A 25,976-nucleotide genomic window follows, 5' to 3' on the forward strand; every position below is an offset into this window, starting at 1 on the left:
TGACGGAGTATCTGTTCGCTCTAGTCTACACTATGTCTTCTGGAATCACTGTACAAAATCTTGTTCTAAGTATTTTTTTTTTTAAATATATTTTATTGGTTTTTTACAGAGAGGAAGGGAGAGGGATAGAGAGCTAGAAACATCGATGAGAGAGAAACATCGATCAGCTGCCTCCTGCACACCTCCCACTGGGGATGTGCCCGCAACCAAGGTACATGCCCTTGACCGGAATCGAACCCGGGACCCTTCAGTCCGCAGGCCGACGCTCTATCCACTGAGCCAAACCGGTTTCGGCTTGTTCTAAGTATTAAGAGGAGATACAAAGGAAGAATATTATATTCATTTGACAAGTAATTATTGAGCATTTACTATTTAGCAGATCCAATTTTAAGCACTGGGAATACAGCAACATTCCCATTTAATGGGAAATGCAGAACAAACACTTGCCAATTAACCAAGTAACAGGAAAAAACACACATACAACTAGAATCATTTTCCCAAATGCTGAGCAATTAAGGTCTGGCTTTTAAGGGAAGGGAAGCAGGGCCTCTGACACACCTTTTCTGTTGGTAGGATGACTAGTATGCTGCTCTATCAGAACACTAATAGGTGTGGTGCCTGGGAAAGAATCATAGGATCACATGATCAACAACCCGTGCTATTATTTTACTATTGACAATTTCACAAGTTCTCTCCAGCCGATCTTAGGCTGTTCCAGTTTGGAAAGGGAAAAAGTGTGAGAGGCTGTACTCTTCTATTTCATAGTCAAATATGTGATTCCTGTATTGTTCGTGCTCTCATGGTCCCTTCACTGGTTTGGAAAACAGCTGTTTTTATTATTATTGTTTCGTTTTTTTGGGGGGGGGATGGGGGACACAAAAAACAAAACCATACAAATTTAACTAAACTTTAACAGTGTCCTCGAACGGGCAATTACTCTCTGTGTTCTCTCCACGTTTAATTTTTGCAGTATCAGGCCTTTTCCTTTCCTATAAGGTAATGGACCAGCAGTTGAGTGGATGACAAGGATAGGGGAGGCAATAGGTATGGAGAAAGAAACTCTCAAAACCTTACAGGGAACTTGAGAAAATGTTTTGGTTAGAATAATTCGGGCGAGAGGAGGGCAAATAGGCCATCACCCTCTGGTGCCACTCACAGCCTCAGCTTAAACATTTGCCTAAATAGGGTAAGGCCTAAGCAGAGCAACGAGTCCAGAGGCAAAAAACCACAACTCGCAGCGTGCCCCCAAGAAATGCTGTTGACCACCTAGGCCAGCCCCATAGAACTACAACTCCCATACCACCCCGCGGCCAGGTCTTCCCGCAACTGCCACTGAAGTCCCGCCCCTTTATTCCTCCACTCTGCTAAGGCTGGAGCGAAACACTGGAAACTGCCACGCCTTACCTGGCCTTTGCGGCCCGAGAGAAAGTGAGCGGCAAGCCAGTCCAATGACCTACCCGCGTTATTCATTGAAAGCCTCAACCCCACCCAGCACCCACCCTGTAGTTGAAATACATGCGCAATGGCGTGCGAGCCAAGTAACCGCGCCTCCGCGCTTGCGCCTAGGTTCGCACCGCACGCGGCCGGGAGCGGCCACCTCATTGCGCAAGCGCCGGTGCTCTCCACTTCCAGCATCGCGCTCTCTCTACCGAGCTTGCCCTGCCGTTCTTGCGTGGAAGGCGGAGTTGAGAATGTCAATTGGCCCATTTTCGTGCCTGTCAATGAAGTGGGTGCGGTGATTGGTGGCGACCTGGAGGGTAGCGGGTTTAGCTGTAAGCCCTGCGGAGGCAACGTTTTCTGAGCTTCTCTCAGGTTCCCTCTCCAGAAGCTTCTGCCCGTTTCCTCCGCTCTGGGTACCGGGCTCAGCATCGCGCCGCCATGATGGGCCATCGTCCCGTGCTCGTGCTCAGTGAGTTGTGGGGAAGCCGGGAGAGAGGCCCCCTCTTCTCCCCGCTCGGCCATACTTTTCGGGGTTGCCACAGCCCAGTCCCGCCGGGGTCCGGCCACTCTGGCTTCCAGTCAGCCTCCTTATTTGGGAAGCCCTTTCTCCCTCGTTCCTGTCACCCCATTCCCGTCTACACCGACGCAAACTGCCCTTCCCCTCGCCCAACCCCTTGTCCTTACGGCTACTCGGCTCAGGATCCTTCCCACTCGGCCTTCGTTCTTCATCCCCCCCTCTCCTTCCCCCGACCCCTTCTTTACATGATTTTCAGTGTGTAGGTAAATGGACAATGTGTGTGTTTTTTTAGTTTGCCTAGCTTTATAACCTTGGTCCATCCCTTAGGAGCCGATGTGGCCTCGGCCATGTTGGTTGACTTAAGTGTTAACCTCTGTATTATTGGGGTTAACAGTATTTTCCCGTAGAATCGTGAGGATCAAATGACTAAGTAGATAAACTGCTTAAAAGAGTGTCTGGCAAACAGCAAGTGGTATCCTGGTTCATTTTTCAGGATCAGCCCTCTTGCCTTTCCGCTCAGCAGCCCCCGCCCTCCCTCTTCCTGAAGTAGCTCGCGGGTCGGCCTTAGATGGGCGGCAGTTACTCCCCCAGTGTCCCTGCGTGGTCACCTTTCCCGTTAACCAACCTGAGTTTCCCAAACGTCTTAGCTGGCTCTCTTTACCCTTTGGGAACATCCCACATTTCTTTATGGCTAACAAGCCCCTCGGTCATTGTCTTCCCCCGGTGTGTTTCCGTTCTGTGTGTAACTTCTGTGCGGCATCTGCAAGACCACCTAAGATGGCCCGCTAGCCGTTTTCCCCGGCCTGCCAACTTCTGTGTGCTGAATGCTGTCCATCCATTTTCTCTATTCCTGGGAAGTAACTGTTTTCAGAAAAAATTTCACTTAACCCAGGAAAAAAAAAAACACCTTTCTGATGAGTTGATCAGAAAGGTGCTTGCCTGCTTACCACAGCGGGGAATGGGAACCTACATCCTGAGAGTTGTGAACGTTTTGATTTGAGGGGCCTGGATTGAAGTTTTTACAGATTTAAATTGTAGGGTATGTATGGTTTGGAGAGAGGAGGGAAACGAGCATACGTTTGTTGGTTTGGTTATAACCACTGGCTTGTCTCCATTGCGAGGGCCCTGGGGCGAGTGGTGCATGGTGAAGGCCTTCTCAGGTCTGCATATACCCCTGACATTAGTGGCTGTAACCATTTGGGCCCCCTGTTAAAATATACACAGTCTTACTGATAGTAAATTGGGGGGGGGGGGGTTGTTGTTGTTTTTTAAATAGATTTTTATTGATTTCAGAGAGGGAGAGAGAAACAAATGATGAGAGTCATTGATAGGCTGCCTCCTGCACGCCCCCTCCTGGGGATGGAGCCCAGAACCTGGGCATGTGGCCTTGACGGGAATCGAACCCAGGGCCTTTCAGTCACAGGCTGATGCTCTATCCACTGAGCCAAACTGGCTAGGGTGAGGCGTTCTTATTATATCCAAACATGGAATGACTATATCTTGCAAACTGTGTTCTCATTCCACAGGACACTGTGGGGGGCACGATCAATTATTGTAAAGAGTGTGATTCTCCTTATCCAAGTAGGAAAATATGAACCCTCAAACTCTCCCTTTTTACATAAAGCAGTGATTGGTGCTTTTTTTTTTTTTTTTTAATATATTTTATTGATTTTTTACAGAGAGGAAGGGAGAGGGATAGAGAGCTAGAAACATTGATCAGCTGCCTCCTGCACACCTCCCACTGGGGATGTGCCCACCACCAAGGTACATGCCCTTGACCGGAATCGAACCCGGGACCCTTCAGTCCGCAGGCCGACGCTCCATCCACTGAGCCACACCGGTTTCGGCTGATTGGTGCTTTTTTAGGGTCACTAGCCCTTTGAGAATTCAATGAAAGCTATAGATCCTTTTCCCAGACAAAAGTACATTATCCCATTTTCTCATATCATCTCAGGGATTTCACTTTCCTACTGAGACCCATTCATGGATCTCAGTTATGAATCCTTGCTGTAAATATATGAATGTTTGGTTAGCGGGAAAGTGATGGCATGATTCCAAAGTTGAAGCATTATGGGTTGTTTCTTAGTATACCAGGGGTTGAAGTACAATTAAAAAATTATTTTTAGCCAAAACCGGTTTGGCTCAGTGGATAGAGCGTCAGCCTGCGGACTGAAGGGTCCCGGGTTCGATTCCGGTCAAGGGCATGTACCTTGGTTGCGGGCACATCCCCAGTAGGAGGTGTGCAGGAGGCAGCTGATCGATGTTTCTCTCTCATCGATGTTTCTAGCTCTCTATCCCTCTCCCTTCCTCTCTGTAAAATATCAATAAAATATATTTAAAAAAAATTATTTTTAAAATTTATTTGTTGATTTTAGAGAGAGGAAAAGGGAGAGAGAGAGAGAGAGAGAAACATTGTTGTTCCATTTATTCATTCATTGGTTGATTCTTATATGTGCCCTACTGGATCTTTGATATGTCGGGACCACGGTCTAAGCAAATAAGCTTCCTGGCCAGTTGCTTTCATCTACATATACACCCATGAAACTTGTGTGTTTTTCTTTCCAATGGTGAGAGAATAAATAGCTTATATACAATGGTACAATCATGATCTGTTTTCTTTTGTTTTACCTATATTAGGCCAGAACGTAAAGCGTGAATCTGGAAGAAAAGTTCAATCTGGAAACATCAATGCCGCCAAGGTAGCATATCTTTGAAGTTGTTTAAAGTATAATAGTCTTCCTCCAGCTGTCTTCCCTAGTATTTCTGTATCTGTTTGCAGTTAGGGAGAAGGAAGTCCTCTATCTCTGAATTAGGTCTAATAGCCTTCTCATAGTAACTTTTGCATAATTCCATTGCTGCATATCCTATCTAATAAAAGAGTAATATGAAAAGTAACCATCACTGTGCTTCACCCACAAGCCACGCCCACAAGCCAATCAGGAGCGCATATGCAAATAAACCCAACCAAGATGGCTATGGCCACAGAGAGCAGGAGTGAGGCTTGTGTTTCCCTGGCAAAGCTTTCCGCCTGCCCTTGCTGGCCTAGGCCTCCATTCAAGGCTACAAAGTTTCAATGATAGAAGATACATAAACCCAAACAGAAATGGCGGCAGCCATGGAGCTGGAAGAGCAGGAGGCCTACCCTGGCCGGCCCAGGCCTCCACTTAAGGCTACAAAGTTTCAATTTTTTTTTTTTTTTAAATATATTTTATTGATATTTTACAGAGAGGAAGGGAGAGGGATAGAGAGCTAGAAACATCGATGAGAGAGAAACATCGATCAGCTGCCTCCTGCACACCTCCCACTGGGGATGTGCCCGCAACCAAGGTACATGCCCTTGACCGGAATCGAACCCGGGACCCTTCAGTCCGCAGGCTGACGCTCTATCCACTGAGCCAAACCGGTTTCGACCAAAGTTTTAATTTTAGAAGATAAATACACCCCAGATCCCAGGGCCTCCGCTTGGGTCACCAGGAGGCGTGGCCAGCCTGCAAACCACCACAGGCCCCTCGCCCAGGCCACCCCACGCCCCAAGGGAACCCCCACCCTGATCCAGGGCACCGTTCAGGGCAAACCAGCTGGCCCCCACCCGTGCACTAGGCCTCTATCCTATCTAGTAAAAGAGTAATGTGCAGATTGACCATCACTCCAACACACAAGATGGCTGCCCCAATGTGGTCAAAGATCCTGCCCCCATGTGGACACAAGATAGCCACCACAAGATGGCCAGCAGGGGAGGGCAGTTGGGGGTGACCAAGCCAGCAGAGGAGGGAAGTTGGGGGTGACCAGGCCTGTAGGGAAAGGCAGTTGGGAGAGACCCAGGCCTGCAGGGGAGGGCAGTTAGGGGAAAACAGGCTGGCAGGGGAGCAGTTAGGCATCAATCAGGCTGGCAGGGGAGTGGTTAGGGGGTGATCAGGCTGGCAGGCAGAAGCGGTTAGGGGCAATCAGGAAGGTATGCAGGTGAGCAGTTGGGAGCCAGCAGTCCTGGATTGTGAGAGGTAAGTCGGACATCCCTCGAGGGGTCCCAGATTGGAGAGGGTGCAGGCTGGGCTGAGGGACACCCCCCCTCCCCCCAGCCATGCACGAATTTCGTGCACCGGGCCTCTAGTTGTTTTATATTCTACTAGAGGCCCGATGCATGAAATTCGTGCAAGGGGCTTGGCCCTTGCAGCCCCAGCTGCCTCGGCCAGCCCTCGGCAGCCCCGGCTTCTCCAGAAGGTCATCCTGATGGTGGTTCTGCTGTTTGGGTCTAATTAGCACATTACCTCTTTATTATATAGGATTTGTGTTTGTCTCCCATACTACACTGAGTTACTTGAGGAGAAGGGCTATATTAATTCCCTTTTATATTCCTAGTGCCACAGTAGATCCTGGATAGGTATTTCATTAATCTTTTGAATGAAATAGCTCTAGGTCTGATTTAGCATGGTGTGAAGGCCACTTTCATGGAAAGAAATACTAAGACATGGATTTCCATTTATCTGGACTACTGGGAAACTGAAGCTCTGGAAGGCCTGTCCCCATTTTTCTTGGGAAAAGTCATTTCTTTCTACATCTACCCTGAAAGTATTCCCAAAAGGGAAAAACAAAGGACAGAATCTAACCACAGGCATGCTATATCTAAAGAGGCTGCCAGCCCTACTTTAGAGGTGATGTTGGTAAAACACTGGGCCTGTGGGTTACTGATGCCCCCTTTCTCAGCTCACATGCTGACCTAATCCTCTGATTTGTACTTAACATGTTTTTTCTTTTCTTCCTAATAGACTATTGCAGATATCATCCGAACATGTCTGGGACCCAAGTCTATGATGAAGGTAGGGTTATTATTGAAACTCATCAACTATAGATTTTCCCTTATAGATTTTTCCTTTCCCTGGAACACTGAAATATAACTTTTGCTTCTGTTCTAGATGCTTTTGGATCCAATGGGAGGCATTGTGATGACTAATGATGGCAATGCCATTCTTCGAGAGGTGTGACTTTTCATTATGTTTTCTAACAATTTGATAAAGTACCCCAAAAGATATGTGTAGATGATGATTAGTTTCTTAGGGCTGCTGGAACAAATTAACACAACCTGTGTGACTTTAAGTAACAGAAATTTACTCTTTCATAGCCTGGTGGCTAGAAATCTGAAATCAAGGTTTCATGCTCCTGAAGACTCTAGGCAAGAATCCTTCTTTGCCTTTTCTAGATTCTAATGGTTAACCACATCCTTGGTATTCCTTGGCTTGTAAATTCAGTTTCCTCCTTAGTTGTCATATGGCATATGACATATGACATATATAAGCTATTTATTCCCTCACCATTGACTCTCATTATAAGGAAACCAATAGTTGGAATTAGAGCCTACCGTAATATTTGTATGACCTCATCTTAACTTGTTTACATTTGCAATGACACTATTTCCAAATATAGTCACATTTACAGTTGCAAGAGGGTAGGATTTCAACATGTCCTTTTGGAGGACATAATTCAACCACAACAGTGGTGATCCCAGTAAATCAGCTGTAAGTTATTGTTCTGTTCTCAAAAAACTTCAGTAGTTCAGTTGGCATAATACATTTTTTCCTAAAAAGAAAGGGACCTGGAAAGGTGATTTGCTTAGATATTTTTGGGGCCACTTTTATTTAATTAATTAATTAATTAATTAATGTATTTATTTATTTTAAACCCTTGTGTCGAGGGCTGACTTTCAGTAGATCGCAGCGAGGGAGCTGCTCTGCTACATACAAAACCCTGATCCAGAAGCAGGTCACCTACAAGTGGTTTAGCACCAGGTTCCCCACGAACATGCGTTGCATGAAGGGCGTGGGGGTGGCCCTTGTGGGCCACTTTTAATCTTTCAAGCTATGGTAAAACAAAGGAAAAGTGATTAAGTATGGAAGCAAGAAGCTTAAGAATTAGGGCCAAGCAGAATGGATGCTTTGAATAGTGTTGTTTTTAGTGGCAGTCTACATTTTTCTTTTCAGATTCAAGTTCAGCACCCAGCAGCCAAATCCATGATTGAAATTAGCCGGACACAGGATGAAGAGGTTGGAGATGGGACCACGTCAGTAATTATTCTTGGTAAGAGAAGAATGAAAGTTTGATAAGGAAAATAGGATTGAAACAGGAAGATTTTTGCCAGAAATAATGTCTGTCTTATTTTAAGAAGGAAATTGATACCAATCTGCTAATTACAAATATTTAAATAACATGTTGCTAATTGCCCATGTATCCTCTCCAATTGAGTATAAAATGTTCATCAATAGTATAGCATGGCCGAAACCGGTTTGGCTCAGTGGATAGAGCGTCGGCCTGCGGACTGAAAGGTCCCGGGTTCGATTCCGGTCAGGGCATGTACCTTGGTTGCGAGCACATCCCCAGTAGGAGGTGTGCAGGAGGCAGCTGATCGATGTTTCTCTCTCATCGATGTTTCTAGCTCTCTATCCCTCTCCCTTCCTCTCTGTAAAATATCAATAAAATATATTTTAAAAAAAAAAAAAATAATATAGCATGGGCTGTGTAAATCTGGTTGGATAAAATACAGTCGATTATCAAAAGTCACAGTAAGTTATATTCTAAAAGTCACCACAAACTAAATGAGCAAATACTAAACCATCACTCCTGGGGGAAATAAGGGGTTAGGTTCCTGATAGCCTCTGGTCACATTCAACTGATATATATATTGTGTGTGTGTGTGTGTGTGTGTATACACATACTAGAGGCCCGGTGCATGAAATTTGTGCACGGGGGGGGGGTGTCCCTCAGCCCAGCCTGCACCCTCTCCAATCTGGGACCCCTTGAGGGATGTCCGGTGGGATCGGGCCTAAACGGACAGTCGGACATCCCTCTCACAATCCAGGACTGCTGGCTCCCAACTGCTCACCTGCCTGCCTTCCTGATTGCCCCTAACCGCTTCTGCCTGCCAGCCTGATCACCCCCTAACCACTCCCCTGCCAGCCTGTTTTCCCCTAACTGCCCTCCCCTGCAGGCCTGGTCACCCCTAACTGCCCTCCCCTGCAGGCCTGGTTCCCTCCAACTGCTCTCCCCTGAAGGCCTGGGTCCGCCCCAACTGCCCTTCCCTGCAGGCCTGGTCACCAACTGCCCTCCCCTGCAGCCCTGGTCTCCCCCACCTGCTCTCCCCTGCAGGCCTGATCGCCTCCAACTTCCCTCCTCTGCCAGCCGGGTCACCCCTAACTGCCCTCCCCTGCTGGCCTGATCGCCCACAACTGCCCTCCCTTGCAGGCCTGGTCCCTCCCAATTGCCCTCCCCTGCTGGCCATCTTGTGGTGGCCATCTTGTGTCCACATGGGGGCAGGATCTTTGACCACATGGGGGCAGCCATCTTGTGTGTTGGAGTGATGGTCAATCTGCACATTACTCTTTTATTAGATAGGATAGAGGCCTGGTGCACAGGTGGGGGCCAGCTGGTTTGCCCTGAAGGGTGTCCCGGATCAGGGTGGGGGTTCCCTTGGGGCGTGGGGTGGCCTGGGTGAGGGGCCTGTGGTGGTTTGCAGGCCAGCCACGCCCCCTGGCAATACAAGCGGAGGCCCTGGGATCTGGGGTGTATTTATCTTCTACAATTGAAACTTTGTAGCCTGGAGCAGAGCCAAGCCTTCTGCTTGCTCCGTGGCGGCAGCCATTTTTGGGGGGATTTATGTATCTTCTAAAATTGAAACTTTGTAGCCTTAAGTGGAGGCCTGGGCCGGCCAGGGCTGCATAAGCTTGGCTTCCTCCATCGCCGTGGGCAACCCTAGCCTCCTGCTCTTTCCAGCTCTGTGGCTGCCACCATTTCTGTTTGGTTTTATGTATCTTCTATCATTGAAACTTTGTAGCCTTGAGTGGAGGCCTAGGCCGGCAAGGGCAGGCGGAAAGCTTGGCTTCCTCCATTGCCGGGGAAACCCAAGCCTCCCTCCTGCTCTCTGTGGCTGTAGCCATCTTGGTTGGGTTTATTTGCATATCTGCTCCTGATTGGCTGGTGGGCATGGCTGAGTGCTGGTTAATTTGCATATTACTCTTTTATTAGATAGGATATACCTTATTTTATGTGATTTTTATTTTGTTTTAAAGACATTTTATCTATATTGTTGATTTATTGACACTGAGCTCATGGCCAATAGCATTATAATTCATGCCTAAACAAAGCTAATATGCTTTTTCTATAAAGCACATCACAGCCTTCTTGCATTTAAAAACTAGACAGCACTTTAGTGCTATACTTGGGGGCCATTCTAAACAGTGAAATCAACACAATGAACAAAAACGTGAAAAACATTGTACTTAATACACTGTGTGGCCAGATTATTATGATCTCTGAACGCATAACAATCTGGCCACTCGGTGTATATCCTATATAATAAAAGGCTAATATGCAAATTGTCCCCTTGACCAGGAGTTCGACCAGCAAGCATGCCGGCCAACCTCCCATGTCCCCTCCCCCTGGCCAGGCTGGCCGGACCCCACCCATGCACTAATTCATGCACCGGGCCTCTTAATACACACACACACACAAACACGCCAGATTATTATGTGTTCAGAGATCATAATAATCACACACACACACACACAGTGACCAGATTATTATGTGTTCAGAGATCATAATAATCTGGCCACTCAGTGTATATCACATAAAGGGAACTTGTTTACAGTGAGAGCTAAAACAAGGCAGAAGGTTGTCTTATTCAACCTCACCTGGGAATGTATTCATTGAGTGATTCAAATTTCTCATCTCTGCACATGTCTGTGAGTGACCTTGAAAGTGATGTAAACACCTATTTTGGTGTTACAAATTTTAGTGAGTAGTCAAATTGAAAATGAGTCTTGACTGTTAAGTTTTAATGACTAATCATTCCACTGAGAGGATTATAAAGGATCACTTCTTAAAACTTGGTGTATGGCTTTTTTTATATAAGTTTTAAGTTGGTGAAATTTTTATAAGAGAAACATTCATTTGTATTTTATTAAATTTTTGTAATTGATTTTTAGAGAGGAAGAGAGAGAGAGACAGAGAGAGGAACATTGACGTGAGAGAGAAACAATCAGCTGCCTCCCGCATGCTCCCTTGACTGGGGATCAAACCCAAAACCTGGGTATGTGTCTTGATGGGGAATCAAACCACCACCATTTGCTGTAAGGGATGATGCTCCAACCGAGCCACACCAGCCAGGGCCAGAGCATTTTTAAAAAATATATATTTTTGCCACACTTCGTGAGACTTCCCAAAAGCCTCCCTCTTGTATCTCGGCCACCGACATGCCATTCAGACTTAGGAAAACCTGAAAACTTCGGGGCCACGTGAGCCACGGCCACGGCCACATCGGCAAGCACAGGAAGCACCCAGGGGGCCGCGGTAATGCTGGTGGCTTGCATCATCACAGGATCAATTTCGACAAATATCACCCAGGTTCCTTTGGGAAAGTTGGTATGAGGCATTGCCACTTAAAGAGGAACCAGAGCTTCTGCCCAACTGTCAACCTTGATAAACTGTGGACCCTGGTCAGTGAGCAGACACGGGTCAATGCTGCCAAAAGCAAGACTGGAGCTGCTCCTATCATTGATGTGGTGCGATTGGGCTACTACAAAGTTCTGGGGAAGGGAAAGCTCCGAAAGCAGCCTGTCATTGTGAAGGCCAAGTTCTTCAGCAGAAGAGCCGAGGAGAAAATTAAGGGTGTTGGTGGGGCCTGTGTCCTGGTAGCTTGAAGCTACATGGAGGGAAGTTCATTAAAATGTCCAAGTACTTTTGTAAAAAAAATATATATATATATATATATATATATATATATATATATATATATATATATATATTTATATATAAAAAAATATATAGGTCGACACTCAACCACTGGGCCCCCAAGGATAGCACTAAAGTGCTGTCTAGTTTTTAAGTGCAAGAAGGCTGTGATGTGCTGTAAGGGAGAGAGAGAGAGAAACATCAGTGATGAGAGCGAATCATTGATTAGCTGCCCCCTACATGCCCCACACTGGGGATCGAGCCTGCAATCCAGCATATGCCCTGACTGAATTGAACCGTGTGACCTCCTGGTTTATAGGTCGACACTCAACCACTGGGCCATGCCGGCTAGGCCAAAAGCATTCATTTTTAAAAATCTGATTGCAGCAACAGTGTTAGGCAATGAGAAAAGAACTATATTTTAGAAATTCCAATTTCTGGTGTTGGCCCACATGCCTAAAAAATAAGAGTCCTACCTAGCCACTGGACTCTATTATTATATGAACTTTTTATTTTTTTTATATATTTTTATTGATTTCAGAGACGAGAGAGAGAGAAACATCATTGATGAGAGAGAATCATTGATCAGCTGCCTCCTGCATGCCCTACCCTGGGGATTGAGCCCACAACCTGGGTGTATGCCCTGACTGGGAATGGAATCCTGACCTCCTGCTCCATAGGTGAACGTTCTACCACTGAGCCACGCCAGCCGGGTTATTATATGAACATTTTAAAGGGGGACATTTTAAATTATTTCTAAAATGCCTTTGTGTACTGCATTTTGAGAATGGTAAGTTGGGTGGCAAATTTAATAGTGTCATCGACTAATCACATCTTTAGATTAAATTCTGTTGAGGATTGAGAATTATATATGACCAGTTCCGTACTCTAAAGAAAGGATGAAACAGGGAAGACTTCAGATGCTTTCTCATTTTTTTAGGTAGACAATGAGCTTTAGATATCAGGCAGAATTTTCTAGCTAGTAAATCTTAGTTGAATCTCCTGGAGATAATAGGTAGGTTAAGTTTTCATGAATCTAGGTATCTCAGATATACTAGTATGTTGCTTTAAAAAAGAAAGAAAAGTGGCTGGCACCATTTAGAGGCTCAGCCCATCTGGTTTTCCAGATGGTCTAATCCTATATAAAAGCCTAATATGCTAACTGTCAGACCGTTTGTTTGACCAGTCACTATGATGTGCACTGACCACCAGGGGGCAGATATTCCAACCAGTAGTTTAGCTTACTGGATGATATGATCAACACCCTTAAGAAAATCAGGTACTAGGGGAGGACCAGTCCAGCCGATCAGGACTGAGTGTGACTGGCCAGACATGCCCTGGAGCCCTCCCATGGTCCCTTCCCGGCTCTGGTGGGGGTCCCTCTGCCTGGCCTGCGGGGATCTGCCCAAAACCAGCTTTCTGACATCCCCCGAGGGGTCCCGGATTGCTAGAGGGCACAGGCCAGGCTGAGGGACCCCACCAGTGCACGAATCTGTGCACCGGGCCTCTATTAAATTCATAATTCTTTACGAAAGGGAGGGAGGGAATTTGCCATTGCTAAAGACATCTTTTGTTACTGTTCAGTTTAGTTAACTTTTTTTTGTTAATCCTCACCTGAGGATGAGGATACTTTTTCCATTGATATTTTTTTATTTTAAGAGAGAGTAGAAGGAATGGGGGGTTGGGAGGAGAAACATCGATGTGAGAGAGGCTTCGATTGGTTACCTCCGGTACGTACCCTGACCAGGGCAAGGGACAAACCTGCAACCCAAGTAGGTGCCCTTGACTGGGAATCGAGCTCTGGACCCTTTGGTGTGCGGACTGGCACTCTAACCACTAAGACACACTGGCCAGGGCTCTAAGCTAACTTATTTGCATCTTGTTAAAATATTTGATTATCTTTCTTTCAGTATACATGGTGGTCACTTAGAAATTGGTACAAAGTATTGAATTCAAACATTTGAGTACATAACAAGGAGTATACATGCAAACTTGGGCACATTTGTGTAAATTTAAAAAATTAATGCCTGTGGGCAGGTAGTATAAGCAACTTGTGAAAAACCAAATACATTTACATTTCTCTTGTTAAATTATTTTTTTAGAAACAAGCTTTTGTGTTTATGTATTATTTTGTGTATGTATTAATTACAAAGTAAAGACAAAATTTGAAAAGAAAGGGACATTTTACTAATAATTCCTCTTCCAGAGGGTAAATTTTATACATTTTTTGGGTATTCTTCCAGGTGTAAGATTTCTTTGTTCTGTTTTTGTTTTTAGTACCAGCAATTTGCATCCTAAGTGTTGAAATAATAAGTCAATTTTCTGTTACGTGTTTTTCTTTCTGTTTTAGAATCTTTGGAAAAATATTTTGCTTTTGTTTAGAAAACTGATAACATACATAGTTAGATCAAGAAAATAAACCCTAGGATCAGTCTTTGATCATTATAATATGTACAGTGAAGGTATTTTATTAATTGCCTTGTACAAAGTGTACAATTTGGGATAGTATTTACAGCCACATGGACTATCTATTTTAGGACGAAAGGTAAGGTATCTCTAGAAGCATAATGAAGTTGCCTTTATATCCAGATACTTTTTAGAACCTTATGGTGTCTATCCTTTTTCAGCGGGAGAGATGCTCTCCGTGGCTGAGCACTTCCTAGAGCAGCAGATGCACCCAACGGTGGTGATCAGTGCTTATCGAAAGGCATTGGATGATATGATCAACACCCTTAAGAAAATCAGGTACTAGGGGAGGACCAGAAGTGGATAGTATCAAATATGGGAGGCCTGGAAGAACGATCTGTTCTTAGGTGAAAAGAAGTCCAGGTATATCACACACACTGTGGTTTAACCCTTTGTATTATTTTGTGAGGAGGAACAAGGGAGAACAAAATGTAAAGGATAGTGAAATAAAAGTTTTAGAAAATGGCAAAGAATACAAAGCAGCCAAATAAAAAGGAACTAACTTCAATTCCTTGTAACATTTTGATTACATGCTATCTTCTGGTTACCATGTTAGGCACTGTGGTGGGAAATGTGTAGTAAGTAAAATAAACCTACCTTCTAAAAGCTTAGATTCTTTCTTTCTTTATATATATATATATATATTTTTTTTTTTTTTTTGATTGATTTCAGAGAGAGATAGAAACATCAGTGATGAGGGAGAATCAGCCCTGGCTTGTTTGGCTCAGTGGATAGAGCGTTGGCCTGCCGCATGAAGGGTCCCAGGTTCGATTCCCGTCAAGGGCATGTACCGTGGTTGCGGGCACATCCCCAGTAGGGGGTGTGCAGGAGGCGGCTGATCGATGTTTCTCTCTCATCGGTGTTTCTAACTCTCTATCCCTCTCCCTTCCTCTCTGTAAAAATTCAATAATATATATATATATATATATATTTTTTTTTTAAATATATTTTATTGATATTTCACAGAGAGGAAGGGAGAGGGATAGAGAGCTAGAAACATCGATGAGAGAGAAACATCGATCAGCCGCCTCCTGCACACCCCCCACTGGGGATGTGCCCGCAACCAAGGTACATGCCCTTGACCGGAATCGAACCCGGGACCCTTCAGTCCACAGGCCGACGCTCTATCCACCGAGCCAAACCGGTTTTGGCTCAATAAAATATATTTTTAAAAAAAGAGAGAGAGAGAGAGAATCATTGATCAGGTGCCTCCTGCACAAGCCAGCAACTCAGGCATGTGCCCTTGACGGGAATTGAACCCGGGACCCTTTAGTCCACAGGCCAAGGCTCTATCCACTGAGCCAGACCAGCTAGGGTTTTGTTGTTTTTTAAAGAAAGGAGTTTACCTCATTATTATTTTTTAAATATATATGTATGTATTTCCCCGCCCACCCCCCCCCCCCGGCCCAGAGAGGAAGGGAAAGGGAGAGGGGGATAGAAACATCAGTGATGAGATAGAATCATTGATCAGCTGCCTCCTGCACACCCCGTACTAGGGATTGAGCCCACAATCTGGACATATACCCTGACCAGAATTGAATTGTGACCTTCTGGTTCATGAGGTCAACGCTCAACCACTGATCCACACCTGCCAGGCCGAGGTTATGTTTATTGATTTTAGAGAAAGAGAATCGTGGAGTGGCTGCTTCCTGTATGCACCTCAACCAGGGACTGAACCCACAACTTAAGCATGTGCCCTGACAGGGAATCAAACCCACGACCTTTTTTTTTTTTTTAATATATTGATGTTTTTACAGAGAGGGAGAGAGAGTTAGAAACATTGATGAGAGAGAAACATCAATCAGCTGCCTCCTGCACAGCCCCCACTGGGGATGTGCCCGCAACCAAGGTACATGCCCTTGACTGGAATCAAACCTGGGACCCTTGAGTCCGCAGGCCGACGCTCTATCCACTGAGCCAAACTGGTCAGGGCAAACCCATGACCTTTTGGTGAATGGGATGACGCTCCAAACAACTGCTCCACACCAGCCAGGGCATAGTTTAGATTCTTGTGGGGAGAATAAGGAGTTAGATAACTGTAATAACAGGTTTTTAAATATCCTACCATATATATGATTATAACTAATTCAGTCAGTATTCTAATAAAATGCTGTGAAGGATGGTGACTGGGACTGAAAATGCTATTTAAATCCTATGTAGTAATGGAAGAACTTGTTAAATATTTTTGTTGAGTGCTAATAGGACAATGAAAGGAATATAGAAACGCATGAATTCTAACTTCAGGGACTGTTATGCCCTGCCCTGTGTGGCTCATTGAGGTCACTGGTTTGATTCCCAGTCAGAGCACATGTCTGGGGTGCAGGTTCAATCCCCAGTAGGGGATGTGCAGGAGGCAGCCGATTGATGTTTCTTTCTCATCCATGTTTCTATCTTTCTCATCGATATTTCTATCTCCCGTTTCCTTTTTCTCTAAAATCAATAAAAACATTTTTTTAAAAAAAATAATTAACTTTAGGGAATGTTAGTTAAATCATGACATGCAGAATACAAAATTCTTTTGATTAAAAATAAATTGTTTTAAGAGTAAAACCTATAATGTTCTACCCTTTTATATGGTTGGATTATTGGGTACTTAAGTACCTAGTAATTTGGTAAGCTTTGTATTGTATTGCCTGCTATTAATAAAGTATATGATAATCTATCTGGCACTCTTAGGAGATGAGGAGTTTGATTTAAATTATTTTTATGAAACCAATTTTATAAGACTGTAGAGCCACCCTAGCCAGTTTTGCTCAGTGGACAGAGTGTCGGCCTGTAGACCTAAGGGTCCCGGGTTTGATTCCGGTTAAGGGCATATACCTCAGTTGCAGGCTCCTCCCTGACCCGGGCCCTGGTCAGGGCTCGTGCAGGAGGCAACCAATCGATGTGTTTCTCTCACATCGATATTTTTCTCTGTCTTTCCCTCTCTTCCACTCTCTCTAAAAATCAATGGAAAAATATCCTCAGGTGAGGATTTAAAAAAATAATAATTAAAAAAAAAGAAGGTAGATACACCCAAAGGATAGTTTAGAAAGCTTTTCTTTTTATAAAGCAATAACTGCATGCATATCTTAGATAATACTTTTGGAGCTATTGCTTCTTCCCTAAAATGCATACTTCAACAATATTTAATGAGTAATATGTGAAAATTTGGACAAGATGATATCCGAGGACACTTACCATTTCATTTTATGGTTCTGAATGTCTCACCATGTACAAATTTTGTTAGGGGAGACAAACACATCCTAGTAAAAACAATAAACACTATGTGGTGCACCATGTATTTAGGTGCTAGATAGGCTAGAACCAGGGGTTCAAATGGATAGTACAGACCAATGCTGATTATTTATTTTTCAGTCAATCCTCATCTGGCGATATTGTTTTCATTGTTTTTTTTTTTTTAGAAAAATAGGGAGGGGGAGAGAGAGAAACATTGATGTGAGAGAGACACATCGATTGGTTGCCTCCCTCATGTACCCCAAGTGGAGTGGGAATTGAACCTGCAACCTAATTATGTACACTTGGCAGGGAAGCCCATGACACTTTGGTGCATGGCCTGATACTAACCATTGAGCAACACTGTCCAGGGCTGAGGCTGATAATTAAGAGGAACTCAGAATTTGCTAGGGGTCAGGTTTCAAAGACCAAACATTTCTTGACCCAAGTTGTAAAAATTTTAGAATTTTTATTTGAAGCAGAAGGTGAAGAACAAATTATTTTACTGAAGATCTATATGTAAGTGTAGAAGAGTTGTTGAACATGGGAACAGATTACTTGGGGGAATTGATATACCTTTCAGGGATGGGTTAGTTGTAATCTTGTTGAAAAGGCAGAAGGATGGACAAGATTACTTGATGTCACTTTTAGTTTCCTGCAAAGGAACAGATTCCCTAATTCTGCCTTTTGGCCCATTATTAGAGTCATTGAGATATAGATGAGGGACTTTTCTTAAATGTACAAGACTCCTGTTGAGCATATCACCTGTTTTTCTTTTCCCCAGTACTCCCGTCGACACCAGTAACCGAGATATGATGCTGAACATTATCAACAGCTCCATTACTACCAAAGCAATCAGTCGGTGGTCCTCGTTGGCTTGCAGCATTGCCCTGGATGCTGTCAAAACTGTACAGTTTGAGGAGAACGGTCGGAAGGAGATTGATATCAAGAAATATGCAAAGGTGGAAAAGGTAAACTTCCAATTAGTACTTTGGAGACAAATTGTTTCCTAGCATGAGTCATCCCACTTGTGGAGGAAATAGGTTTAAATCAGAGCAATATATCTTTATAGTGATAACTAGGAAGAATATTTATTGCCTGGGAAACAAAAACTTGAAAAAGGGGGTATTCGTGGAATAATTCTATTACCTTCTCTGCTGTCTGTACACAAAGTTTATAGGGGCTAAAGAAAGGTTTATTGGTTTCTCCATGTTTGTGTATTTGTGTACATATCAGCCACTTGGTTGGTATATAAAGAAAGGCTCTACAATATTCTGTTAATAAACCCCAGAATGCTTTCTGCATCTCCCTATTATTAAGATCAAAAAGTAGCATTAAAAGCCGGCTAGCGTGGTTCACTGGTTGAACATCGACCTATGAACCAGGAGGTCACGGTTTGATTCCAGGTCAGGGGACTGGCTCAATCCCCAGTGTGGGAAATGCAGTAGGCTGATCAATCATTCTTCCTCATCATTGGATGTTTCTATCTCTCCCTCTCCTCTCCGAAATCAATAAAAGCATTTTTTTTTAAATAGCATTAATATCTTGTGGCCAGTAGATGGAGCCCCAAGCCTAGAATTCTGTGGGAATATCTTTCAGGAAGTAGAAGTCTGAGCCCCTTGTGATTAAATATTTGTCAGTCTCTGTTTCTGTGAGTCTCACCTGATCTTCAAATTAGGTGTTATGGTCCAAGATTGTTGTGCTTCCTAGAGGGAAAAAAATGTGATTGTAACAGTATTTGTTTTTGAGGTTCATAGAAGAAAGATACTTTGGAAACCCAAAATAGTGATCCTTTGGGAAAGATGAACATTTGGGAAGAGAGTTAAGAAATTGTCTCCTCCTGGTTGTGGATTAAAGTGGATCTTTTGTGCAGATACCTGGAGGTATTATTGAAGACTCTTGTGTTTTACGTGGAGTCATGATTAACAAAGATGTGACCCATCCACGAATGCGGCGCTATATCAAGAACCCCCGCATAGTGCTGCTGGATTCTTCTCTGGAATACAAGAAAGGAGAAAGCCAGGTAAGGTTCCTGGTTCTATTCCTTAAAGTTGATATAAGAATCTAACTATTAATATGTACATGGGAAATAAAAGGTATGTTTATTACATGTCTACTAAATGTCAATTACTGACCTTTATATGTAATTTCTGATTCTTAAAACAACCCTTTAAGGCAGTTGGTTTTGACTTCCATTTTACAGATGAGGAATCTAAAGATCAGAAAAGTTGGATTAAGGACACAGCTGATACTGGTCAAATCAGGGTTTGAACCCAGCTCTGTTTGGCCTCAACTCGACACTACCATGTCACCTTCTCTAATGCATCAATAGAATAGTAGCTAATATAGTTTTGATGTGCTAAAGAAAAATAAAGTAGTTGGAAGTTATTAAATAAGGATTGTGAATAAGAATCAATTTATCGTGACTTTCCACCACACAGACTGACATTGAGATCACACGAGAGGAAGACTTCACCCGAATCCTCCAAATGGAAGAAGAATACATCCAGCAGCTCTGTGAAGACATTATCCATATGAAGCCCGATGTGGTCATCACTGAAAAGGGCATCTCAGGTAGGACTCCACTCTTTTTTTAAAAAAATATATTTTTATTGATTTCAGAGAGGAAGGGAGAGAGAGAGAAAGAGAAACATCAATGATGAGAATCATTGATCCACTCACTCCTGCATGCCCCCTACTAAGGATCGAGCCTGAAACCTGGGCATTTTCCCTGACCAGGAATTGAACCAGGACCTCTTGGTTCATAGGTTGATGCTCAACCACTGAGCCACGCCTGCTGGGCTGGACTCTACTCGTTTTTTTAGCCTACTATTGAGGTAGAAGAGAGTGGGTGATTCCCCCCTTCCCCATGTTGGCATAGATGAATATAATAAACATGTGATGGTTAGGGTACATTGAGGATCTGAGGATAAACCAGTTCAGAACCCAGGAGTTCTGGTTTTGAGCTTACCTCTGCTCTTGGGTTTGCAGATTTAGCTCAGCACTACCTCATGCGGGCCAATATCACAGCCATCCGCAGAGTCCGGAAGACAGACAATAATCGCATCGCTAGGTGAGTAGGTCAGGTAAAAATAAGATTATTCCTTTCCAAGTATTTCTATTTTGTAGCTTCATAATGCAGACATCATTACCTGAAAAAGTCTAACATAGGATATAATCAGTCAAATCAGTTATAGGTCCTGGGTTTAGCTGTCTGCCATTTTCTTTTTTTTTTTTTTTTAATATATTTTATTGATATTTCACAGAGAGGAAGGGAGAGGGATAGAGAGCCAGAAACATCGATGAGAGAGAAACATCGATCAGCCGCCTCCCGCACGCCCCCCACCGGAGACGTGCCCGCAACCAAGGCACATGCCCCCGACCGGAATCGAACCCGGGACCCTTCAGTCCGCAGGCCGACGCTCTATCCACTGAGCCAAACCGGTTTCGGCAGCTGTCTGCCATTTTCAGAAGTCCTTTATCTAATCCAACAGTTGTCACTTATGTACTGCTCCTAACCAGTAGTGACCAGCTTCTACTTAGACATCCTTGATCGCTACCTTGGTGCAGGGGTCCATTGCATAGTAGCCTGTTTTTAACTAGCTCAGAATAGAGCAGAACCATCAATTTCCTTGATTGGTCCTCAGTTGCTGTTAATGCAACTTTAGACTGCACTCACTACTTCTGCACTGATGCCTGTGCTCAGATACCAGTAATTTTTAATGCTAATTTATATACATATAAGCCTGCTCCAACATCACAATATATCATGGATCCAAATTAAGTTTTATACTTCAGCTTGCTCTGAAATGGCTCTGGGCATATGCACATGTACTTAGTTGATTGTCTACATGTCCATGAGTGGGGGAAAAGAATGACAAATACAATATTAGTCCTGCATTTATTAAAATTGGGTCAGACATATACTTATGTACTTATTCACCTTCCTCCTTACTTGCCTTTGCATCATCTTTAGTAGAGTCCTATTATTGGCCTTGAAATCTAACTAGGTAGTACAGAATGAATTCTTCTAGAAATGACTATTTTGTGGTATGTTCATGTTAGATATGTGTAAGAGCTCATTTGTCCAAACTGTATCTGGTTATAGTAGTTGCCTTAGCTGGGCACACTTTTATTTATAAAGCCGTATTAGTTTAGGGAAACTTCACCAATACATGTTTGAAAATCTATTTTACCAGGCAGCCAAGACCTCTTGAGTTTTGAGTAGCAATGTTTCTAGCAATCCACTTTTGCCCTTATCCCAGCCACAGACTCTAGGGACTAGGGAGATGAGTAAAAATATCTGAAATCATCTGGTTCCTCCTACTCCCTCATCTAATCTATAGAGCCTGTGGGGCCCGGATAGTCAGCCGACCAGAGGAACTGAGAGAAGATGATGTTGGAACAGGAGCGGGCCTGTTGGAAATCAAGAAAATTGGAGATGAGTACTTTACATTTATCACTGAGTGTAAAGACCCCAAAGCCTGTACCATTCTTCTCCGGGGGGCCAGCAAAGAGATTCTCTCGGTGAGTCAGCCTTGAAAGTGTGACTGAATTTCTTGAGTTTCCCAGAGGACTTAAAATCACCCTGTTGTCCATGTATAGCTATTTAATTTTGATCTGTAGCCACACATATCTGTCTCTCCTGCTTACTTTAAAAAAAAAAAAAGTTTTTACTGATTTTTTAGAAAGAGGAAGGAAAGGAATAGAGTTAAAAATGTCGAGGAGAGAGAAATATTATCGATTTGGCTGCCTCCTGCACACCCCCTCCTGAGGATAAGCCTGAAACCCAGGCATGTACCCTGACCCTGACCTGGAATTGAACCAATGACCTCTTGGTTCCTGGGTTGATGCTCAACTGCTGAGACACACCCATCAGGTCTGCTTACTTTTTAAGTATATTCACATTCTTGTAAAACAGGTCTCCAGAACTTTTTCTGGTTCACATCTTGCAAAACTGAGATAATACCCATTGAATAGTGATTCATCATTCCCCAACCCCTGGTAATCAATCATTGCTTTCTTATTTTTTAAGTTGAAATTACTTTTTTTCTTTTGTTAATCTTCATCCAAGGATATTTTATCCATTGATTTTTAGAGAGTGGAAGCGGGGGAGAGAGAGAAACATCAGTGTGAGAGAGACACATCGATTGGTTGCCTCCCACACATGCACCAACTGGGGCTGGGGATCAAACCTGTGACCCTTCAGAATGCAGGCAGACGGTCTAATCATTGAGCTAATGGTCAGGGCATAAATACTTTTTTTTTTTTTTTTTTTTTAGAAACTATTACTTGAAGGACTTACAATTATTTTTTTTTATTATTGATTTTTTACAGAGAGGAAGGGAGAGGGATAGAGAGTTAGAAACATTGATCAGCTGCCTCCTGCACACCCCCTACTGGGGATGTGCCCGCAACCAAGGTACATGCCCTTGACCGGAATCGAACCTGGGACCCTTCAGTCTGCAGGCCAACGCTCTATCCACTGAGCCAAACCAGTTAGGGCAGGGCATAAATACTTTTTTCCCCCCTCAATGAGGTTAAGTAACTTACCCAAAGGCACATAGCTAATAAGAAACCTAACTCCACAGAGTGACACCTCTGTCCCAACCCCAGCCCTTTCGCAGTTGTAGTTACTGTGTTTGCCCAAGGTAACTAGCATCTGCCTTGCCCAGTAGGGATTCCAAGGACCTTTCTTAGTTGCCCTCCTTGGTGGGTTACTGAACTTGGCAGTCAGGAAGTCCTTTGGTGCCTCTGATTTGTCCCTGAGTCATCGAGCTTTTGCTTCATATTATCTCTTTGCTTTCCCAAGGAAGTAGAACGCAACCTCCAGGATGCCATGCAGGTGTGCCGCAACGTTCTCCTGGACCCTCAGCTGGTGCCAGGGGGTGGGGCCTGTGAGATGGCTGTGGCCCATGCCTTGACAGAAAAATCCAAGGCCATGACTGGTGTGGAGCAGTGGCCATACAGGGCTGTTGCTCAGGCCCTGGAGGTCATCCCTCGTACCCTTATCCAGAACTGTGGAGCCAGCACCATTCGTCTACTTACCTCTCTTCGGGTGAGTTCCTTTTCATGCTGTTCTCTTGATGGGATAGAGAAAGCTGTGTTTGGCTTGAGGATGGTTGACATCTGTCTATCCAGGTTTTATTTTATAGCTTGTTTTCTTAATATCTCTGCTCCTTATTTTTGACTTGTTTGTTGTCATTGACATTTGCTCTTATCCTTTCCTTACCAATCCAGTGTTTTTGGTTTAGTTTTTTACCTAATGTTCCCTGCTAGCTTACTTATTCCCAGTGTTTTCCCCTTTAACTGTTTATGCTTGTTCCAACTACAGGCCAAGCATACCCAGGAGAACTGTGAGACCTGGGGTGTAAATGGTGAAACAGGTACTTTGGTGGACATGAAAGAACTAGGCATCTGGGAGCCATTGGCTGTAAAACTGCAAATATATAAGACGGCAGTGGAGGTGAGGCACCCCAAGGCATATGCTATACTGTTTATTCCCAGAAAACCAGAAACCAGTGTGTTCAGTCCCATCTTGAAGGGAGGGGGTATGGAAGGCAGAGTATTCCCACAAAGATCCGCAAGGAATTCCATTCCCTTACCTTTAACTCATATAAAAAGGCAAGGTGCCCTGGCCGGTGTTGCTTGGTGGTTAGAACATTGGCCTGAGCACCAAAGTGGCAGGCTCAATTCCTGGTCAAGGGCACATACCTGGGTTGCAGGTTCAGTACAGACAAGGCACATGCAGGAGGCAACCAATGGATGTGTCTCGTTCACGTCAGTGTTTCTTTCCCCCTTCCCTTCCACTGTCTTGTTTAAAAAAAAAATCAATGAAAAAAAATATCCTCTGGTGAGGATTAATAAAAAAGCAAGGTGTACAAGCTGCATTCCTGGCTTAGGAAGAACTGCACTTTAAGACTGAAAAGATAGCTTTCAGATAAAATGGTAATTGTGTAGGAGGAGCCAGGTGATAATGTCTAAAAGAAAACAAATGTCCTTCCCTTCTCTGCTGACCTCTTTGGGGCTGTGGTTTTTCTCCTAGACTGCAGTTCTGCTGCTGCGGATTGATGACATCGTCTCAGGCCACAAAAAGAAGGGCGATGACCAGAGCCAGCAATGCGGGGCTCCTGATGCTGGCCAGGAGTGAGTGGTGGGCAAGGTGACCTCAACACACAGAGCCAACAGTCTCCTCCTTGCCTGAGCCAGACGGCCAGGGACACTGTGGATGTCTTTGTTTGGAAAGGATCAGGTTGAGGGGCAGCCCCAGTCCCTTTCTGTCCCAGCTCAGTTTGCAAAAGGCACTGACATGTAATTCTTCTCTATTGTAAGCTTTCCATTTAGTTTGCTTCCGATGATTAAATCTAAGTCATTTGAGACAGTTGTTATGTGTTTTTCAACCTTGGGTTATATCTCTGCCTCCTGGCAAAGAAGGAAGAGGCAGAATTCTTCACTGGGGAGGAAGGGAGATGGGAATAGGGTCATTAAATGTTTTTATTTGCCTTGTTGAAGGGGTATTCTTCAGACTTTTCAGTAGATGCTGGTTGGAAAGACTCAAAGTTCAAAGGATGATACTATAAAGTTTAAAGAAGTGTCACTTTGCATTCACCACCCAAAGAATAGGAGGAACCTGTCCAAACCATGGATGTTTCTCATCTGTGGTTGTATGTAGAGCAACACCCAATTCATGGTAGGGCTCAGACATGTGTCCTAAAGCACGTAGAAGGTCTGTTTCTGATATTGTAACCTGTAGCTTTTAGAATCCTTCCTGTCTTACCTAGAATTCTTTTTCTCTGCCTTCTCCCAATGTTCTTCCTGATTTTGATCTATATTTTGACTTATTGGCTTATTGTCAGGGCAAGCTTGACTACTCTGCCCTCCCTGCTAGCATAAACAAAATAAATTAAAACTCATTTTGTGCTTTTTTTTTTTTTTTTTAAAGATTTTTAAATTGACTTTTAAGGAGAGAGAGAAACATTGATGTGAGAGCGAAATATCAATAGGCTGCCTCCTTCAGGCCCTTACCAGGGATTGAGCCCACAACCTGGGCATGTGTCCGGACTGGGAATTGAACTGGCAACCTTTTGGTGCACAGGATGACGCCCAACCAACAGCACACCAGCCAGGGCTGTGCCTTGTTTTTATCAAGGAAAAGGCTTGAGTAATGGCTCTGGGATGTGGGAGGCTAGGTAAGCCTTGCCTTTGATTTCTTCAGTTCCTTCCTCTTGGCTATTGGGCCTTCTACCCTTTGGCCTTATAATTCATATAATTAGCCTTTATCTCCTACATCCTGACCACAGGACTTACTTTTTTTTTTTTTTTTTTAATATATATTTTACTGATTTTTTACAGAGAGGAAGGGAGAGGGATAGAGAGTTAGAAACATCGATCAGCTGCCTCCTGCACACCTCCTACTGGGGATGTGTCTGCAACCAAGGTACATGCCCTTGACCGGAATCAACCTGGGACCTTTCAGTCCATAGGCCGACGCTCTATCCACTGAGCCAAACCGGTTAGGGCAGGACTTACTTTTATATTAAGTTGAATACTAGGTAGAATACTAGTCGACTGTATAATAGACATGCTCTAATCACTTCACATATATTAACTAATCCTCACATGG

At 43.9% G+C, this 25,976-nt stretch overlaps 1 protein-coding gene and 1 pseudogene across 2 annotated transcripts; both read left to right on the forward strand.

The window, feature by feature from the left end:
- The first annotated feature begins 1,732 nt into the window (after positions 1–1,732).
- CCT3 (chaperonin containing TCP1 subunit 3) lies at positions 1,733–24,730 on the forward strand. Its single transcript, XM_080649281.1, has 14 exons — positions 1,733–1,909; positions 4,595–4,656; positions 6,721–6,771; positions 6,868–6,930; positions 7,930–8,026; positions 14,299–14,416; positions 18,138–18,324; positions 19,227–19,376; positions 19,795–19,927; positions 20,345–20,426; positions 21,700–21,880; positions 23,166–23,411; positions 23,688–23,819; positions 24,399–24,730. Exons 1-14 carry the CDS (start codon positions 1,879–1,881, stop codon positions 24,501–24,503), a joined length of 1,638 nt encoding a protein of 545 aa, XP_080505407.1. The 5' UTR covers positions 1,733–1,878; the 3' UTR covers positions 24,504–24,730.
- LOC308237439 (large ribosomal subunit protein uL15-like) lies at positions 11,194–11,640 on the forward strand (annotated as a pseudogene). Its single transcript has one exon. The product of its transcript is annotated as a large ribosomal subunit protein uL15-like (transcript).
- Positions 24,731–25,976: the final 1,246 nt, after the last annotated feature.

The sequence above is a fragment of the Plecotus auritus genome (genome assembly GCF_963455305.1).
Source record: "Plecotus auritus genome assembly, chromosome: 12".
NCBI classification, from domain to species: domain Eukaryota; kingdom Metazoa; phylum Chordata; class Mammalia; order Chiroptera; family Vespertilionidae; genus Plecotus; species Plecotus auritus.

Excerpts from the sequence above, each read along its gene's own strand:
- CCT3 (XM_080649281.1), top strand. The coding sequence starts at position 1,879 with ATGATGGGCCATCGTCCCGTGCTCGTGCTCA. Across the intron at positions 4,657-6,720 it reads GAAACATCAATGCCGCCAAG|ACTATTGCAGATATCATCCG; the intron begins GTAGCATATCTT and ends TCTTCCTAATAG. Across the intron at positions 20,427-21,699 it reads GACAATAATCGCATCGCTAG|AGCCTGTGGGGCCCGGATAG; the intron begins GTGAGTAGGTCA and ends TCTAATCTATAG.